Source organism: Geotrypetes seraphini, chromosome 4, assembly GCF_902459505.1.
Source record: "Geotrypetes seraphini chromosome 4, aGeoSer1.1, whole genome shotgun sequence".
Lineage (NCBI taxonomy): Eukaryota > Metazoa > Chordata > Amphibia > Gymnophiona > Dermophiidae > Geotrypetes > Geotrypetes seraphini.
Window position 1 is genome coordinate 163,805,158 of NC_047087.1, and position 21,127 is coordinate 163,826,284.

At 44.6% G+C, this 21,127-nt stretch overlaps 1 protein-coding gene across 4 annotated transcripts in view; it reads left to right on the top strand.

Annotated features, from left to right (window-relative positions):
* The window catches only part of EDC4 (enhancer of mRNA decapping 4), a 1,195,251-nt gene that overhangs the window by 855,644 nt on the left and 318,480 nt on the right, over positions 1 to 21,127 (top strand). For all 4 annotated transcript variants that reach the window (XM_033940763.1, XM_033940759.1, XM_033940760.1 and 1 more), the window contains one exon: positions 17,774 to 17,810. In XM_033940763.1, the coding sequence (XP_033796654.1) occupies positions 17,774 to 17,810 (37 nt within the window). The remainder of the gene's footprint in view (positions 1 to 17,773; positions 17,811 to 21,127) is intronic.

Below are 21,127 nucleotides of genomic sequence, written 5' to 3' on the forward strand. Positions count from 1 at the left end.
TCCAAAACAAGAGCTTTTAGGTGAAGGAGGAGCCAGTCCTTCGCCTAAAAGCTGGATTCTGTAACCGGTGTCTGTCAAAAACAACACCGGTTACAGAATCCACTCCAACCCCCCCCCCCCCCCCACAACATCGGGGCAGGAGGGAGCCCAAGCCCTCTTGCCCCAGCTGCACCCTGACTCCCTGATTACGTTCGGGGCAGGAGGAAGCCCAAGCCCTCCTGCCCCGCGGCCCCCCCCCCCCCCCCGATTACGATCGGGCCAGGAGGGAGCTCAAGCCCTCCTGGCCTCTCGACCCCCACCTCCTACAAGATCGGGCAGATAGGGGCCCAACCCCTCCTGCCCAGGCAGACCCCCCCCCCACTACAATACGGGCAGGAGGGATTCCAGGCCCTCCTGCCCTCGACACAACCCCCCCCAACGACCGACCCCCCCGATCAGCCCCCCCTGCCGCCCCCCACCCCCTTCCCTGTACCTCAAAACGTTGGCCGGACGGACAGGTGTCAAGCCTGCCCGTCCGTCAGGCCAGCCGGCTCTGGAATGGGGCCGGATTGGCCCAGGCGGCTGAAACCCCGCCCACAGGTGGGGCCTGAGGCACCTGGGCCAACCAGAATAGGCCTGAGAGCCTTAGGCTCCTCCTGTGGGCGGGGCCTTAAGCACATGGGCCGGGTTGGGTCCCTCCTGCTCGTATTGTAGGGGGTGGGGGTGGGGGAGGGGGAGGGCTTGGGCTCCCTCCTGGCCCGATCGTAATCAGGGGGGGGCCGTGGGGCAGGAGGGCTTGGGCTCCCTCCTGCCCTGATCGTAATAAGGGGGGTTGGGGATCGCGGGGCAGGAGGGCTTGGGCTCCCTCCTGCCCATATCGTAATCGTGGAGTCGGGGTACTGCCGGGGCAAGAGGGCTTGGGCTCCCTCTTGCCCTGAACGTAATCGGTGAGTCGGGGTGCCGCCGGGGCAAGAGGGCTTGGGTTCCCTCTTGCCACGAACATAATCGTGGAGTCGGGGTGCCGCCAGGGCAAGAGGGCTTATGCTCCCTCTTACCCTGTTCGTTGTCGTGGGGGAGGGGGGGATCGTGGCAGGGGAGATGAGCCATCTCTCCTGCTGCGATCATTGCTGTAGGGGATAGGCAGGTTGCTGGGGCTGCTGAGCTGATCGCAGCAGCCACGATCAGCTCAGCGGCCCCTTTTTCGGCACTTATACCTGTTTTGACTTGGTCTAAGTCAAAACGTATAAGTGCCGACTAGGCAACCTGTCAAAATCTTTGGTTATATGTGTTGTACGCCTAGGTGTAGGTCGGCCCACAGCCCGCCCTTTCCCCTCCTCTAAAAGCGCCTCTTTTCTCTCTGTGCATTTAGAGGCAGGGGAAAGGCCTAAGCTGGATTTAGATACATCTAAAACCAGCTTTGATTATGGGTACTTGGATGATCAGGCTTTTTGATCGTCCAAGTAACCATTTAGGCCACTTTTTAGATGTTTTTTCTTTTGATTATGAGCCCCTTAAAGTGTTTATGAAGGTCATTATCTCTTTTTTTGTTTTTTTAAATCCTTATTCATTCTTAAACTTACAATAAGTATCTTAATATGTTAAACGAGAATAATAACTAATTTGTTGAATGGCAACCTCAGTCATTATAAGTCATTAGAAGTTCATTATCTCATTGTAGTTTTTGAGGTTAAAATAAAATAAATTCTGGACTCAGTAGTTGTATTATATCAAGTTTCAAGTTTATTATTTCTCTTGATTAATCGCTTAATCAAATTCTAAGCGATGAACAATTTAAAATACATTCAATGAGAGACAAACAATACAAACTTTAAATAATAACATCGGGTAAATGACTAATACATTATTCTCATTACACAAGGTAAGATAGGGTTTTGAAATACAATTGATTAAAGAAAAGCAAAACAAAGGAAAAGTACAATAGGGAAACAAATAACGATAAAACATAAAATATTAAAATCACTGGCCTTAAAATTGTTGAATTAAATATTAAAAGCATCATTAAAAAGAAATGTTTTTAGATTACTTTTAAATTTTCCTAAATCCTGCTCCTTTCGTAAGTAAATTGGAAGAGCGTTCCAAGTCTGTGGAACAGTTACCGAGAAGATAAACTGCCGTCTGGTATTAATAATCTTAAATGAAGGAATGGCCAATAAATTTTGCTCATTAGATCTTAAGGTTCTGCTTGGGTGATATGGTATTAATAGTTTGTATATGAATGCTGGAGTCTTATAGAAAAGAGACTTAAAGATAAGCAAACAAAGTTTATATGTTATCCGATGGATAACTGGAAGCCAATGCGCATTTTTTAAAAGGAGTGTAACATGATCAAATTTTCTAGATTTAGTGATGAGTTTAATGGAAACGTTTTGAATAATTTGAAGGCGTTTAAGTTCATTTAGTGATATAGATATAGATTGTATTTATTCCTGGTTAACTGTTGTTTAACAAAGCATAATATAGTGAACATATAGACAAAATAGGTCCCCCAGGGCAAAGTTAAATGCAATGTAAGTATTAATGAACACAAGTAAACATGACGTGAACAGTGAATAATAACATTGAATGATAAAGAGCATTATAAGGAGTTTGAAATTGAAAAGACAATTACATGGTCAAAATAGAGGCAGCTGATGAGGGTGAAAGCCTAAATTCACAGAAAGAGAAGTATTCTGTATGCTTTAGGTATAAAATAGTTAAGCCTTGAGCTTTAGCTTCAGCATTTGAACTAGAGGATGTAAAAGATTATATACATAGATACATACATAAATATAGTACATATACACATATAGAGTACTTCTCGTTCAATGAGAAAGTATTGTTCCCCATCAAAGGCAAGCACAGGAACATAGGAGAAATGGACAGGGAGTGGAGAAAACTCCAGTGCCTGTTCAATGCCAGTGCTTTCACTCTTTAGCTCTCATTCAGTCAGTGTGTGTGTGCAGCGTGAGCCACAATAGTGGTTGCTGCAATAGGGGTGGTTGGTGGTGAGGGGTTGGTCCCAAAATCACGGGTGGAGCGGCGGTAGAACAGGTGGGACACCGGGTGGGGTTTTAAATGGGGAGGTGGGATTGAAACAGAGGATAGGGTGCGAGAGGAGGTGGAAGCTAATATATCTGCAATGACAAAGAGCATTATAAGGAGTTTGAAATTGAAAAGACAATTACATATTCAAAATAGAGGCTGCTGAAATAGAAGTATTTTGTTTCATAGAGTTCAACAGAGTACTTCTCGTTCAATGAAAAAGTATTGTTCTCCATCCTCACTGTTATCTGAAGAAATAAATGCATGTAGTGTCAGAAGTATATGAAGAACTGTTAATGCTTAAAAAAATTATTAGTCAACAGAGATATTATGACTGCAAGGGCAAGTACAGGAACATTGTAGAAATTGACAAGGAGTGGATGAAACTCCAGTGCCTGTTCACCGCCAGTGCTTTGACCCCTGGCTCTCAATCAGTCATGATGGAGTACTTCTCTCTAAATGCAAAGTTACTGTTCCCCATGAAGGGGAAACGTCGTAGTATACTTAAAATGGACAGTGTGTGGAGCAAACTGCAGTGTCTGTTCACCGCCAGTGCTTTGACCCCTCGCTCAGTAAGTACCTATTACATTTACATAGTAAAAAATATAGGAGTGGGAACACATACCACTCTCCTCTGTGAGGTCTTTGAACCCCTTCATTATCGGTGATAATGGAGTGCATTTGGGGATTGGGATTTTATACCTCCTGGAAAAGATTATTCTCATGCTATTACTTCAGGAGACCCGTTTCCCTGTTTTATTAATGGTAAATAGTTCTAGGATTTAAAAGCAAACTAGATGCATATCTCCTTATGAGAGGCATAGAGGGATATGGATGACTAAATTTAGGCCAGGTGTACAACTGGCGTAGCGTCGGATCGCTGGATTTGATGGACCGAAGGTTTGATCTGGAGATGGCAGTTCTTATGATCTTATACAGCAATCACATTGTGTGTGCACGAAAGGAAAGATGTTAATATAACACCTCTATACATTTCATCTAATTCATACTTAAATGATTAGGAATGATAAGTGTTCTACTCTATTAAAAAGCTCTCTAAACAAGATAAGCCGTATAACTTGTAGCTTTACAAATTCTATCTAGTTCTGTGCTGTGCTGCTGTCTCTGGGCATGACACAGCCATGTAAACTTAACACTTATGTTTGATAAGGTTTTGCATTGATCCTGTATGCAGTTGTGGCTAATGTTCAATAAACTGTATATTAAAATGTCTTTTTAAAAGTACTGTATAGACATGATGTAACATTGTAATGATAATCGAAGGAGAGCTGGCATGACAAGTCCAGATGTGGGAGATGAGAAGGTGTGAGGCAGGCGAGTCCTCATGCTGGAGACTTGAATTTGGAAGTAGTAGTCACAGCTGCAGCAACACAGGAGGCTGGAGGGGAAAGAAAACACTGTTGTGAGGGATAAGAAACAACAGTCTGGGACCGAGAGGGAGAAAGAGAGACACTCACAGGAGGATAGCAGATCTGATGAGACGGTAGGAGGCAGGCGAGTCCTCATGCTGGAGACTTGAATTTGGAAGTAGTAGTCACAGCTGCTGCAACACAGGAGGCTGGAGCGGAAAGAAAACATTGTTGTGAGGGATAAGAAACAACAGTCTGGGACCGGGAGGGAGAGAGAGACACTCACAGGAGGATAGCAGATCTGATGAGACAGTAGGAGGCTGGCGAGTCCTCATGCTGGAGACTTGAATTTGGAAGTAATAGTCACAGCTGCTGCAACATAGGAGGCTGGAGGGGAAAGAAAACACAGTTGTGAGGGATAAGAAACAACAGTCTGGGACTGGGAGGGAGAGAGAGAGAGAGAGACACTCACAGGAAGATAGCAGATCCGATGAGACAGTAGGAGGCAGGCGAGTCCTCATGCTGGAGACTTGAATTTGGAAGTACTAGTCACAGCTACTGGAACACAGGAGGCTGGAGGGGAAATAAAACACTGTTGTGAGGGATAAGAAACAACAGTGTGGGACCGGGAGGGAGAGAGAGAGAGACACTCACAGGAGGATAGCAGATCTGATGAGACGGTAGGAGGCAGGCGAGTCCTCATGCTGGAGACCAGTGGATTTAGGTGAGAAGGGGTCGGTAAGTGGGGAACTGATATGGAGGGGGTGGGAGTGTGGAGGTGATATGGAGGGGGTGGGAGTGTGGATGGGGGTGGATGAAGAGGGGAGGGAGTGTAGCAGGGGGAGGAAGAAAGGGTAGGACTTGTTTTTAAAATTTTTTGTTGTTTTTTCAAGCAAGGGTAAGGGCAGGAGTGGAAGTGTGGCAGGGGGGGAGGAAGAAGGGGTGGGACTTGTTTTTTAAATTTTTTTGATTTTTCAAGGAGGGGTAAGGGCAGGAGGGGGAGGGAGGAAGGGTAGGAGGAGTGGTGAGAAGAGGGTGCAGCTCCCTCGGTAACAGCGGGAGACATTCACAGGGGGGTGGGGTGGGAGGGGCACCACCAAGGTTCTCCATGATGTTATGTAGTGCCCCTGTGATATTACAGACCGCTCGGACCGCCTCATTAGAAATGTCCTGAATGGTTCCCACACCTGCATTCAGGACTCCCACCACCGTATGAATGTCCTGTTACTGAACTGTTACTGAACTGGGCGGAGGATCAGTGTTTGTGGCAGCGTGAGCCACAATAGTGGTCGCTGCAACAGGGGTGGTTGTTGGTGAGGGGTTGGTGCCACAATCCCGGGTGGAGCAGTGGAGGGGGGTATAACAGGTGGGACAATAGGCGGGGCTTTGAATGCGGAGGGGGTGTTGATACATGGGATAGGATGGGAGAGGAGGGTGATGCCAATATATCTGCAATGACAAAGAGCATTATAAGCAGTTGGAAATTGAAAAGACAATTACATAATCAAAATATCAGAACACTTACCGGTCTGGACAGAGAGGTCGCTGAATCGCTCAATAACGGAGGATGAGGGAGGGCTCCTGGAGGAATGTGGGTGAGCTGAGGGAGTGCTGCAGAAGGTATGTGGGAGAACTGAGGATGGAAGGACGATTGCGGGGGAAAAGTTCTATGCAGAACCGGGGGGTAGGGTGTGGGAAAGAGGGGGAACTGGTCATTGGGAATGAAGGGGCAGGGCTGGGTTTGGGGCGTTTTCTTAGGGGGATCTTTGATGAGGGTGGTCGAGGGCGTCGGTGGGGTGAAGTGGGACGGGACTGGGCGGAGGTGGAAGGGGGTTGGGAAGTGGGTTTGTTCAAATTATCAGCCAAATCGTAACGGACTTTAAACATTTCTCTTGCGAGACAGCTTCCTATTTACAATGTCTACAAAACTGAGCAAAAGTGGCAGCACTTTTGCCATCTACTCCGCGACTAAACGCTCAAAAAAATCAGGGACACTGGAGAAGGCCTTGCGCATGCCGCTGCACCCACCAGACCTTCTGGACGGTCAGGATGATTCCATTGCAGAGCACATTCGGCACCTCACGGAGCTGATGCAGAAAAATTTACAAACTACTTCGGAAATAAAACAAGATCTTACCAATATGTCCACTCAAATCACTCAATTTAATGCTCAAATCGAGCTGCTGGAAGAATGCACAACAGTACATGATGAGCTCCACGTGGACTACAAGCGCAAGCTGCAATCTTCTACAATCCAAACTGGAAGATATAAATAACAGGATGCGGAGGAAAACTATTTGGATATTGGGTATGCCTGAAACCTCAGAAAGTACTGACTTTCTATCTTTTTTGACCAATTTCCTACTGAACTTTCTTCGTGTTCAGTTCTCTCTCTCCCCTCCCCCCCCCTCGAGATCGAGAGGGCACATCGTATACCTACTAAGGCCTCTACTTCATCTCCTAGATCTTTGATATTTAAGGATCTGAGCTACTCTCAAGCCTTACAGATTCTGCAGGCAGCTAGAACCACTCCTGATCTACAACACCAGGATAAGAAGCTCTTTTTTGTCCCTGATTTATCTTCCACTACAGCCAAACAAAGAAAATCTTTTCTGGGACTACAACTGCATCTAAAAGCCCTGGATGCCCAGTATGGGCTTTTCTACCCTGCTAAAATGAAAGTGACTTTCAGAAATAACGCCAAAACCTACGACGACCCTGCTGCTCTCCAGCAATTTCTCCAAGATCAGCTGAATCATCCAACTTTATTTCCTCCATATCTGTCTCTGCACGTTCTTATTTGGCTGTGGTTTACAAGTGATATTATCACTTACTATGTTTTGATACCCTGATGTTGAGTGGCAAGTTGCGCTCAGTCCTGCTGACCTTACGTACCCTGAAAGTATTCTTATTGCTGGTTTTCTAATCTAATCTAAACCTTAAGTTTATATACCGCATCATCTCCATGAGTATGGAGCTCGACACGATTTACAAGAACTTAAAATAGTGGGTAGAGAAGAAGAAAAAGGATTACATGAACTTATGTGTAGAAGGGGGAGAGAAAGGGGGGAAGGATAGAGCTACAATTTGCTGAAAAGACAGGTTTTCAGTTGTTTGCGGAATAACTGAAGGGAGCTCAGGTTCCGCAGCGGGGTGGTGAGGTCGTTCCAAAGACCTGTGATTTTGAAGAGAAGGGATTTTCCCAGTTTGCCTGCATAGTGGATGCCGCATGGAGAGGGGAAGGCTAGTTTAAGCCTTTGGGCAGTTCTGGAGGAGTCGGGACTGGAGGAGTTGAAAGACAGTGGGATAAGAGGAGGGATGATTCCGTGAATGATCTTGAAAGCCAGGCAGGAACATTTGAAATGGATTCTGGAGATTATTGGGAGCCAGTGAAGTTTGGCAAGGAGTGGGGAGGCATGGTCAGATTTGCGTTTTGAGAAGATCAGTTTGGCTGCAGTATTCTGGATTAGCTGGAGTCTTAGAATACTTTTTTTTTATAGATTTAAGTAGATGGCGTTGCAGTAATCTAGTTTGGAGAGGATGATGGATTGGACAAGGATGGCAAAGTGTTGTTGGCTGAAGTAGGATCTAGCTTTCCTCAGCATGTGAAGGCTGAAAAAGCATGATTTTGCCAAGGAGTTGAGGTGGTCATTGAGGGTGAGAGAGGAATCGATAGTGATACCAAGGACCTTGCATGAGAATTCGAGCTGAAGTGTATCGCCTGTGGGTAGTGCGAAAAGTGTGGACAGGTGTTCGAATTTTGGGCCGAGCCAGAGTAGTTTTGTTTTAGATTCGTTTAGTTTCATCTGTACCGAGAGAGACCAGGCACGGAGTCTCATTATGCAAGCTGTTTTGTTTTTTGTTTTGTTGTTCTCTTTGCACTCTGATCTAAATGTACATAGTTGTACTTTTTTTGTTTTACTTTTTTCTTTTTCCAAGGATATGCTATATTATATTGCTAGAGACACTACTTTGGAATCTTCCTTTGTGCTGTACAGGCCCAGTGACTATGTCTTTGAGGAGATCTATCCTCTCATTATTACATACCTCCTCCATGCTGCAAATTAAAATCACCTTGAATGTCAAAGGCTTCTCTATCCCCATCAAGAGGAAGAAAATTCTCCTTTATTTTAAAAACACTTGAATTCGAAAAATCTATTTCCTCTAATATTCCAGAATCCCAAAGACTTATTGGTAAATTTTATGATCAATGCTTTTTCTCCCCTGCTCTTAAGAAAAGAAATGGGGTGATTACCATTATTTTCAAGTCCTTTCCCTTCAAGTTGCTTTCCCATGTTTGTGATTCAAAGGGTTATTGGTCTCGACTAGAGGGCTTCATTGAGGGGTTTCCCATTACTCTCATTAATGTCTATGCCCCTAATGCAGATGATCCTCACTTTTTTCAATCTTTGAACAGTGCCTCCTAATCTGCATTACTCTCGCACACAATTTTGGGAGGAGATTTCAACTTTCCTTTAGACCCACTGTTGGATCACTCGTCTCAAGAACGTCCAAACTTCAAATCCGCGCTTCACTCAAATCCTTAATTACCATTAATGGTTGGTCCATCATCTGGAGATTATTCAATCCAACAGCAAAGGACTACACCTTCTACTCCAATACTCATCAATCCTACTCCAGACTAGATCACTTATTTGCTTCAAAGGATCTTGTTCCCATGTTCACATCAGCTACAATCCAGGGGATTTCCATCTCAAACCATGCTGCAATTCAATGTTCCATTCTTTGGTCTCCAAAGAAAAAAATCTTTGCATTCACAGATGAGCAATTTTCATCCTACATACAACAGAGTTCAAATTTTTTTGACTCCAACGAAGACCCTGAGATTTCTTACGTATCAATTTGAGAAGCATATAAAGCTTTCATACGAGGTGTAGTGATAAGTTACTCTGCATACAAGCGTAAGACCCTTTCTTCTACCTTATCTCAAATGGAAAAGTCCGTTCATGACTTGGAATCAACCCTTTAAACTCACTTTGATTCTACTGTACAACAAACCCTTCAAAAATTAAAGTTTGAATATAATACTATGCTTTCTGACATTTCATTGGCTTTTTCATTTCATCAAAGTGCTCCCTACTCTCTGATGCCAACAAATTGGGCAAACTCTTGGCTTCCTACTCGAAGGGTAGAAGAATTAAGCATCAGGTTGCATCAATCAAATCGTCTGGTGGAAAACTTCTCACCTCGACATTTCAAACCTTGCAAGCTTTCCAAACCTTTTGCCATTCTTTGTACTCATCAGAATACAATGTTCTTGCTGCTACAATTCACAGCTTCCTCTCAGATCTCCATATCCCGCAGGTTGATACCGATTGGCTTCAAGATCTTCAAGCACCTATACAAACTTCTAAAATTCTGGCTGCTATTAAATCTCTACCCCCGGCAAAATCTCCTAGTCCGGACGGACTACCTGCAGAACTATACAAAACTCTTCTGGTTCCTAAACTCCAACTTTACTTTCATGCCATAACATCTAACCCTGCCTCACTGGGAAGATTCTCTGAAGCTACAGTTGTCATCATTCCCAAACCTGGAAGAGACATTCAGTTGGTGCAAAACTACAGACCAATTTCTTTGCTTAATTTAGATTATAAGATTTACACTAAACTTATGAGTTTCAGATTGGAAAAGGTTATACAATCCCTTATACATAAAGATCAAACTGGTTTCTTAAGTAGTCGATATAGGGTGAAACTGAAAGAAGTTAAGAGAGAGATACATCTGGCGAAAGCGTAGGCGGAAGAACAAATGGCTAAAAATGTAAAAAAGGAACTAAAAATTTTTTCAGATATATTAGTGAAAGGAGGAAGATGAAAAATGGAATTGCTAAACTAAAAGATGCTGGGAAGCGATATGTGGAGAGTGATGAGGAAAAAGCAAACGTGCTAAACAAATACTTCTGTTCTGTGTTCACGGAAGAAAATCCTGGAGAAGGACCAAGATTGTCTGGTAAAGTAACACAAGAAAATAGAGTAGATTCTGCACCGTTCACGGAGGAGAGTGTTTATGAGCAACTTGAAAACTGAAGGTGGAAAAAGCAATTGGTCCGGACGGGATCCATCCCAGGATACTGAGGGAGCTCAGAGAGGTTCTGGCAGGTCCTATTAAAGACTTGTTCAACAAATCTCTGGAGCAGGAATGGTTCCTGGGGATTGGAGGAGAGCGGATGTAGTCCCTATTTCACAGAAGTGGTCACAGGGATGAAGCAGGAAACTACAGGCCGGTGAGCCTCACTTCAGTTGTTGAAAAAAATAATGGAAGTGTTGCTGAAAGAAAGGATAGTGAACTTCCTTGAATCTAATGGGTTACTGGATCCGAGGCAACATGGCTTTACAAAAGGTAAATCGTGCCAAACCAACCTGATTGAATTTTTTGATTGGGTGACCGGAGAGCTGGATTGAGGACATATGCTAGATGTAATTTACTTAGATTTCAGCAAAGCGTTTGATACAGTTCCTCATAGGAGGCTGTTGAACAAACTTGAAGGGCTGAAGTTAGGACCCAAAGTGGTGAACTGGGTTAGAAACTGGCTGTCGGACAGACGTCAGAGGGTGGTGGTTAATGGAAGTCGCTTCGAAGAAGGAAAGGTGAGTCGTGGAATCCCTCAGTGTTCAGTGCTGGGGCCGATCCTGTTCAATATGTTTGTAAATGACATTGCTGAAGGGTTAGAAGGAAATGTTTGCCTTTTTGCGGATGATACCAAGATTTGTAGCAGAGTTGACACTGAAGAGGGAGTGGAAAATATGAAAAAGGATCTGCAAAAGTTAGAGGAATGGTCTAATGCCTGGCAACTAAAATTCAATGCAAAGAAATGCAGAGTAATTCATTTGGGGATTAATAATTGGAAGGAACTGTATATGCTGGGAGCTGAGAAGCTGATATGCACGGACAGAGAGAGGGACCTTGGGATGATAGTGTCTGAAGATCTAAAGGCAAAAAAACAGTGTGACAAGGTGGTGGCTGCTGCCATAAGGATGCTGGGCTATATAAAGAGAGGCGTAACCAGTAGAAGAACGAAGGTGTTGATGCCAATGTACAGGTTGTTGGCGAGACCCCACTTGGAGTATTGTGTTCAGTTTTGGAGACCGTATCTGGTGAAGGACACAAAAAGGCTTCAAGCGGTCCAGAGGAGGGCGATGAAAATGATAGGAGGTTTGCTCAAAAAGACGTATGAGGAGAGGCTGGAAACCCTGAATATGTATACCCTAAAGGAAAGGAAGGACAGGGGAGATATGATTCAGACGTTCAAATACTTGAAGGGTATTAACGTAGAACAAAATTTTTTCCAGAGAAAGGAAAATGGTAAAACCAGAGGACATAATTTGAGGTTGAGGGGTGGTAGATTCAGGGGCAATGTTAGGAAATTCTACTTTACGGAGAGGGTAGTGGATGCCTGGAATGCGCTCCCGAGAGAGGTGGTGGAGAGTAAAACTGTGACTGAATTCAAAGAAGCGTGGGATGAACACAGAAGATTTAGAATCAGAAAATAATATTAAATATTGAACTAGGCCAGTACTGGGCAGACTTGCACGGTCTGTGTCTGTATATGGCCGTTTGGTGGAGGATGGGCTGGGGAGGGCTTCAATGGCTGGGAGGGTGTAGATGGGCTGGAGTAAGTCTTAACAGAGATTTCAGCAGTTGTGAAAAGCCAAGTGTAATCCATCTTGCCCGATCGAGGGCCTTCCCTGTCTTATCAGAATCTCTTGACGCAGAGAAGGCCTTCGATCGGGTTGAATTGTCCTACTTATTCACAGTTTTGGAATGATATGGTTTCCCGCATGGGTTCATTCATATGCTTTGTGTCCTCTATGATGATCCGTTTGCGAAATGGAGATCTTTCTGGACAATTTATTCTACAGAGAGGTACTAGACAAAGGTGCCCTATTTCCCCCCTCCTTTTCAATGTGGCGTTAGAGCCCCTTGTAATTGCCATCAGACAAAATGAAGATATTCATAGTTTTCAGTTTGGGGGGGAATAGAATACAAACTGTCTGCATACACAGATGATATACGTCTCTACTTGACAGACCCTGAATCATCGTTGAGGACATTAGTTGCTCTTGTTGACCGATTTTCCTCTTTTTCGGGCTACAAGATCAACTGAGATAAAACAGAACTTATGTCATTGAATGATCTCTGTACTCCCTTCTACATACCTAATCTCTCTCTAAAATGGGTAACCTCCTAAATTAAATATTCAGGAATACATTTCAATAAGGACCTATTTACTTCGGCCAAAACCAACATGGACCTAATATTGCATAAAATTAAGCAATCTATTCTCCCTTGGTCTCACCTACACCTTTCTTGATGGGGGAGTCTTGGTTTGTTTCTCCTTCCTGATGTCGATTTTAAAGTTGATCATGCTGTGATCGCTTGTCCCCAGCAGGAGTGCGACTTCTACTTCTTTTGTTTGTCCAGTTATGCCATTTAGGACCAAGTCCAAGGTGGCGCTCCCTCTTGTGGGTTCTCCCACCATTTGTTCTAGGAAGCAGTCCCCTATCATTTCCAGGAACCTTGTTTCTTTGCTGCAGTTTGAGATTCCTAGGTTCCAATCTATCCCCGGGAAGTTGAAGTCTCCCATGATTGTTACGTTGCCTGTTCTACATTCATGCTTGATTTCCTCTATCATTTCTGTGTCTGTCATATCCGTCTGTCCTGGGGGTCGATAGAAGAGGCCGATCTTTGAGTCTGCTCCATTCTGTCTAGGAATCCTAATCCAGAGTGACTCCAATTTCTCTTTCCCTTCCACCTTCACTACTCTGATAGACTCTACTCCTTCCTGGACATTTAGGGCAATACCTCCCCCTTTTTGCCCTATTCTATCTCTTCTGTATAGTTTGTATCCCTGCAGTACTGTATCCCATTCATTTTCCTCATTCCACCATGTTTCTGTTATGCCAATGATATCTAGTTTTTCACATCTTGCTAGTGCCTCTAGTTCCCCCATTTTGTTTCTCAAGCTTCTGGCATTCGTGTATATACATTTAAGCTCACTTTGTGCTCTCTTCTTGGACTTTCTGTGCTTCCCAGCCCTTTTTGTGTTATTCACGGGATCTAATTGCACTCCTAAGAACATAAGAAGATAAGAACTGCCATCTCCGGATCAGACCCATGGTCCATCGAGTCCGGCGAACCGCACATGCGGAGGCCCAGTCAGGTATACACCTGATGTAGTTTTAGTCACCCATATCCCTCTATGCCTCTCGTAAGGAGATGTGCATCTAATTTGTCTTTGAATCCTAGCACAGTGGATTCCTTAATAACCTCCTTTGGGAGAGCATTTCAGGCGTCTACCACTCGCTGTGTAAAGCAGAACTTCCTGACATTTGTCTTGGACTTGTCCCCCATTAGCTTCAAACCATGTCCTCTTGTCCGTGTCGCGTTGGACAATGTAAATAATTTATTTTCCTGCTCTATTTTATCGATGCCTTTCAGCATTTTGAACGTCTCGATCATGTCCCCTCGCAGCCTCCTCTTCTCAAGGGAGAACAGTCCCAGTTTCTTGAGTCTTTCCTCATATTCCAAGTTCTCCATACCTCTTATTAGCTTCGTTGCTCGTCTCTGCACCCTCTCCAGCAGTTTTATATCCTTCTTTAGGTTGGGAGACCAATGTTGGACACAGTATTCCAAGTGTGGTCTGACCATTGCTCTATAAAGCGGCATTATGACTTTCTCCGATCTACTCGTGATTCCTTTCTTTATCATGCCTAACATTCTGTTTGCTTTCTTTGCCGCTGCCGCGCATTGTGCCGACGGCTTCAGGGTCCTATCTATCAGTACACCCAGGTCCTTTTCTTGTTCGCTCTTACCCAGAGTTGCGCCTGACATTCTATACTCGTGTTCCTTATTCTTACTACCTAAATGCATTACTTTGCATTTCTCCACGTTGAACTTCATCTGCCATTGCTCTGCCCATTTCTCTAACTGATACAAGTCGCTCTGGAGTTCCTCGCTATCCTCCTGCGATCTGATTGCCCGGCATAGCTTTGTGTCGTCTGCAAACTTAATGATCTCACTGGATACTCCTTCTTCCAGGTCATTGATATAAATATTAAATAGGATTGGCCCAAGAACCGAGCCCTGGGGCACACCACTAGTCACTTTCTCCCAGTCTGAGAACTTCCCATTTATGCCCACTCTCTGCTTTCTGTTTTCCAGCCATTTGCCTATCCACCTGTGTATATCTCCCTCTATTCCATGACTTTGTAGTTTCCTGAGAAGTCTTTCATGTGGAACTTTGTCGAACGCTTTCTGGAAGTCCAAATATATTATGTCCACCGGCATTCCACTATCAATTTGCTTGTTCACGGTCTCAAAAAATTGAAGTAAATTCATTAAACATGATTTCCCTTTCCTGAACCCATGTTGACTGGGTTTCATCAAGTCGTGTGCATCTAGGTGCCGGACTATGCTATCCTTGATCAGTGCTTCAACCATCTTTCCAGGGACAAACGTAAGGCTCACAGGTCTGTAGTTGCCCGGTTCCCCTCTCGATCCTTTTTTGAAAATTGGCGTGACGTTCGCTATCTTCCAGTCATCTGGTATCCTTCCTGTCATCTGGTATCCTTCCAGTCATCCTTCTTTGTCTCCTTCATTTGCATCATGCTCTTCCCCTTTATCTGAGCAGACATCTGTAGTTCGTTCTTTGGAGTCACCTGTTTTCCGGGCCATCGACTGGATGTCGACTGTCGGCTCTCCCCTGATTTCTAGTTTAAAGCCTTCTCAATGACCTTCGTCATGTTTCCAGCCAGTACTCTCGCTCCTTCCTTGGTAAGGTGTAGTCTGTCCTTTCTGTAGTACTTGTTTCTTCCCCAGAAAGCCGTCCAGTTGCACACAAAGTCAAAGCCCTCCTCTTCGCACCATCTTCTCATCCAGGCATTGATTGCTCGCAGTTCATCTTGCCTCTTCCCATCAGCCCTCGGTACCGGGAGGATCTCGGAGATGGCCACTGTCACTAACCTGACCTTCAATTTTCTTCCGAGTGAGCAGAGCTGGTCCTTCATTTCTTCCCTGTCATACTTCTGTCCACTCACATCATTGGTTCCCACGTGGACAAGCACAGCAGTGGCCTCTCCTCCTGCACTGTCAATGATCCTGGTGATTCTGCTGGCCACATCCTTCACTCTTGCTCTGGGCAAACAGGTGACCAGACTGTCTTCTCTTCCTCCCGCGAAAAACAAAAATTTTCAATAAAAAAACTAAGACTAAAAAAAAAAAAGATTACCGTATGTGGGAGGGAAGTTCTGGAAGCCAAATTTAGGCTCTTAGGTAGAAATCAAAGAAACTCTTCTATGATCAGAAGATTTGGATCTTTCCAGACCTAATGAAAAAGACCCAGGAGAGGAGGTTATTCTTGTCTTACAGACAAGAAGTTAGAGATATTGGTGCTTCTTTCTTAAGAACATAAGAAGTTGCCTCCACCGGGATCAGACCGCACCCGCGGCGGCCCATCAGGTCCATGACCTGTCAAGTGTTCCCTGCCCTAAAAAACCTATCCTTACTTCTATCCGTATCCCTCAATCCCCTTTTCCTTCAGGAATTTATCCAAACCTTCTTTGAATCCCTGTAGTGTTTTCTGCCCCACCACAACCTCCGGGAGTGCGTTCCATGTGTCCACCACTCTTTGGGTGAAGAAGAACTTCCTGGCATTGGTTCTAAACCTATCCCCTTTCAGTTTCTCCGAGTGCCCCCTTGTACTTGTTGTTTCCCACAGTCTGAAGAATCTGTCCCTGTCTACCTTATCTATGCCTTTCAGGATCTTGAAAGTTTGTATCATGTCTCCTCTAAGTCTCCTCTTTTCCAGGGAGAACAGCCCCAGCTGTTCTAGCCTGTCGGCATACGAAAGGTTTTCCATACCTCTTACCATTTTTGTCGCTCTTCTCTGGACCCCCTCAAGCAATGCTATGTCCTTCTTGAGGTACAGCGACCAATACTGGACACAGTACTCCAGATGCGGGCGCACCATTGCACGGTACAGTGGCATGATGACTTCCTTTGTCCTGGTCGTGATACCCTTCTTGATGATACCCAGCATTCTGTTTGCTTTCTTTGAGGCTGTCGCGCATTGTGCTGATGCTTTCATTGTTGTATCCACCAGCACACCCAGGTCTCTTTCAAGGATACTTAAATCTAGCAATGTTCACCCCATTGTATAGCTGAACATCGGGCTCTTTTTCCCAACATGCATGACCTTGCATTTCTCTATATTAAAACGCATCTGCCACTTTTTGGCCCACTCTTCCAGCTTCGTTAGGTCCCTTTGCAGGTTTTCACAGTCTTCCGTGGTTCTAACCCTGCTGCAGAGTTTGGTGTCATCTGCAAATTTGATAACCTCACATTTCGTCCCTGTCTCCAGATCGTTTATAAATATATTGAACAGGAGCGGTCCCAACACCGACCCCTGCGGAACTCCGCTCGTGACCTGTTGCCAGTCTGAGTATTTGCCCTTCACTCCAACCCTCTGTTTTCTGCCCACCAACCAGTGTTTAATCCATCGGTATACATCCCCCTCCACTCCGTGGTTCCACAGCTTCTTAAGCAGCCGTTCGTGGGGTACCTTGTCGAAAGCTTTTTGGAAGTCGAGGTTATCTTACCCCTGTAAATGCTTGATAAAATATTTAGGGGTTCAGATATGATCGTGTATTTTTTTTCAGGTTTTCCATAAAGTTTTAAAAAGTACGATGTTTCAATGTTTTTTAGAATGTAATTCCTAATGATCTATCTTAAATCAACACATCTTTGTAAACATATTTTTATTGTAAACTGAGTTGAGCTCTATATCTTTAGGGATGATTTGGTATATAAATCTAAGATTTAGATTAGATTTTATGAGCCTGATCAATTGAATTTTTTGGACATGAAGATCTCTATAAACACTACAGTTAAAGGATGAAGTAATTGAGCAGGGAATTATCATGTTAATGTCTTTTCCTAATTATCCCCCTCCTTTACTAATGCGTAGCGCAGATTTTAGCGCCAGCAGTGGCGGTAACTGCTCCGACACTCATAGAATTCCTATGAGCGTCGGGGCAGTTACCGCTGCTACCGGCGCTAAAACCCACACTACACGTTAGTAAAGGAGGGTTCCATTTTATCCTTTGTTAAATCCGCTTCCTAAACTTATTTGAGGGTCTAATTAAGAACTTGATTTTTCCCTTTGATATAATCTAATAGAATTTAATATTATAGTTTCTTATTGATAGCTCTATTTTTATTTAAACAAGGTTTACTTGTGTGATTATTTGCATGATCATAAATAAAATATATAAAACCAAATAAAAAAATAAACATTATTAGAATATGACATTGGTAATTTCTCATTTACTCCCATTCATCTTTCTCTTTGTCATTTTCAGAGACCTGGCACAGTCTCCAAGAGTGTCTGATAACCAGGTTAGTGTAAAGCATTCATTTTTTGTAAAAAGTATACAGTATATTTGTAGCCATTTCCTGTGTCTTTATAGATCTGTAATCTAGGCAGTGTTCTCCCCAGAAATTTCTGCCAGTCAAGTACTATGAAGAAGTACCCGGGTGGGGGCAGGGGAGTACTTACTGCACAGTATTATAATATTTTCTATTAAGTTAACCAGGTGCTGTACCCATTCAAAAGTTGCTGGATGATTTGCACTTTAATGGAGTTTCTGTTACATCCACTCTGGAATCTGTAAAGTAGTTCAATCTGTACCCACGAACTAGGTCTTATAGAAACCCACACACATTGTTTTCTGTTCCTCCTACATAGCAGAGAAACACAGAACCCCCTATAGTTTTTTCTTCCTGCAAACAATCCATGCAGAAGTGTTTCTGATCTGCTCTGCTTATTTTATTCTTTTTTTCAACATAAGTTCATTCTTCCCAGTGGCTTTGGTGCCTTGAGACCCCTTATTCCCAGCATGAGGCAGTAATTCTCTCATCCAGCTATTCTTAGAGAGCTGAGGCAGGCTGCAGCACAGATCCACAAAAAGGTTACACAGCCTGTGAGGTGAATTGGGAGAGGTTTGAAAAGTGGGGTTTTCAAGGTTTCTGCATGTCCCCCACCTAAAGAATCCTAAAATCACCATTTTTTGACGGCGGCCATCTTGGATTTTTAGCAATCTTTTTTTTCTACAGCTCCATGCGTCTCCAAAACTGAGATTTTTGCCTCAAAACTTGTTGGGATGGAGTTTTTGGGCTCTCCTCATGTAGATTCTTGCCCGCTTTCAAAGCATCCTTGTACTATGTGACACAGCTGAGAGAGGCAGCATTGTCAAGCTTAGCCTCTCCCCTGCTGAAGCAGGTGACTAAATGTTTGGCTAGCTTGGTGGGGTGGCCTTTTTTACTTTCAGGGCTTGGCACATCTGCTAGTTCCTTGCACCTGACTGTGGACCCTCCGCAGCCTAAAAAAACTCAAGGTTAAGTTATCAAAGGGTGACTATGTCCCAGGAGCCGGACACTTTCTCAGACTTTATGTAATATTTGTGAAAAGAGTTTCAAAGCCAGCATTATTCCCCTGTGCAGTCCCAATCTGCCTCCAAGATGTTTTTCAGTGGCATTGCTGCTTTCAGTGGCATTGCTGTTCTTGCACTGCTTGATCCTGATCTGGAGGATCCTGATAAGGATGACCAGCTTGCTGACCCCTTATATACAGATGCAGCACTTCCCAGGAGGGGAGATCAGGGACAGTGTGCTGGATATACAGATCCCTCTGGGGTTTGGAAACCTGGGGATGATCCCATGGTTCTGCGTTTATTCAAGCGTGTGGCTTTGCCAGATCTTATTTCTGAATCTTTGCAGGGGTTGAATTTAGTCACTCAGCCGCCTCTGTCCACTTCTTCCCCCTAGCTTTGTGTGGTGTGCACTCGCACTCTGTTACTTTTCCCTGGCATCCTGATTTGAGCATTATTCCAGGAGAGCCTATTCTCACATGTGGGTGACGTTATCCAAGGAGCCCCGGATTCGGACAGCCTCGCAAGAGGACTTGCTTGTAGAAACCCTAGAAGTTTTGCGACTGTCACACCGCGCCTGCGCGAGTGCCTTCCCGCCCAGCGTAGGGCGCGTCTCCTCAGTTCTCAGTTTTCCGCAGAGCTGAGAAGTCCGTCTTTGACATTCTGCACTGAACTTAGTTTGACTTCATGCCTTCTCTCACCGCGGCTCGTGTTTTATTTCTTTATTATCATGTCACTGTGCTATTTCTTTTGTGTGTAAAAAAAAAAAAAGACAATTCTTCATGTTTTTTTTCATCGAGTGACAGCGGGACCTGTCGCACGCCCTCAGCCTGCGGGCTTCAATTTGGCTGCGGCTATTTTTCCTTCTATGTCCCGGCTGGTCACAGGCTTCAAGAAGTGTAGCCATTGCCAGCATGCGATCTCCCTCACTGACCCACATCGGTGGTGCCTTCAGTGTTTAGGGCCTGACCATTGCCTAGAGTCGTGTGTTCGCTGTGCTACCCTTCAACCTTGAGCTCTTAAATGTCATCGAGTTCAAGTGGGGAAGATTTTTGGAATGGAATCCCCCACCCCGGTCTCAGCCTCAGCCTCTGACTTGGTCAAGCTTTCTACCTCGTACTTGGCTTCGATTCTCATCAAGCCTTCCTCATTTGGAAAGTCCTCATCTTCGATGACATCAGCTGAGTCTACTCCTGGGCTTCCCTCAGGTCAGATACCTCGGAAGACATTTCCAGCAGTAGTTCTTAAGTTGCCCAAGAAACATCCCTCCAAGGCGAAGCATACGCCTTCCTCTTCATCCTCGGAACCTTTAGCCTCAGCAAGTGTTCCAGTTAAAGACTCGATACACAATTGCAGACTACTATCCAGAGTGTTTTAGAGAGGGAGTTTCGTAAATTACTTGCCAAACATATTCCTGTCTTGACTGCCTCCTACAGTCCAGCTTGGGCACTCAGCAGTCTCACAAGGAGTCAAGTCCTTGCCTGTGCCTCGAGCTGAATCTACACACTCTATGTAAGGAGTTGAGTCTTTGCGATTGTCAGGTCTGGATTCTTCACACTCCATACAAGGAGCCGAGACTTTTGGAGTGCTTTGAGATACCTCGATCCAACCTACTGAGTCTTCTATGGTGTCTCATCTTCACTCTACAGCTTCCAGCACTTCATCCTCACATAAGGCATTGCCCTTTTCGAGGCACAGGGTGAAGTCTCCTCGATCTTGAGCACGACCTGCTTCCAGACATCACTCCCATCACCGGTCGTGGCACTCATCAAGGCATTCATCGAGGCGCAGATCCTCTTCAAGAGATGAGCTTTGCTCATCCAGTCCACCAGCTCTTCGAGGCCTCCAACCCCTCGATCGAGGACACCGTTAGCAAAACCCCTCATCCACACCTGCTTATTCACTTGGATATCAATACTCCAGAGAGGCTTCGTCTTCCTTCTCTACTCGAGGCGCTTCAAAGTCATCGATCCCTCTCGAGGCCATCCTTTTGCGGATCAATTATCCTTTTCCTCCTTCCTCCGTCAGATGGCTGAGGACCTGGATCTCAAATTGGACTCTGGTTCTAAGTACTCTAAGGAGTATTTAGAAGAAATGGGTTTGCCTCGACCTGTGGAGTCTCTCAAACTCCCTCTCAACAGGCTTCTTTCCCAGACTTTCAAACAGAACCTGGAAACTCTTTATTCCATTCCTGCTGTTCCAGGCAAGCTGGAATCGAGGTATAGAACTGTATATTGTAAGGGCTTCAAGGACACTCAACTTTCTCATCAGTCCCTTCTTGTGGAA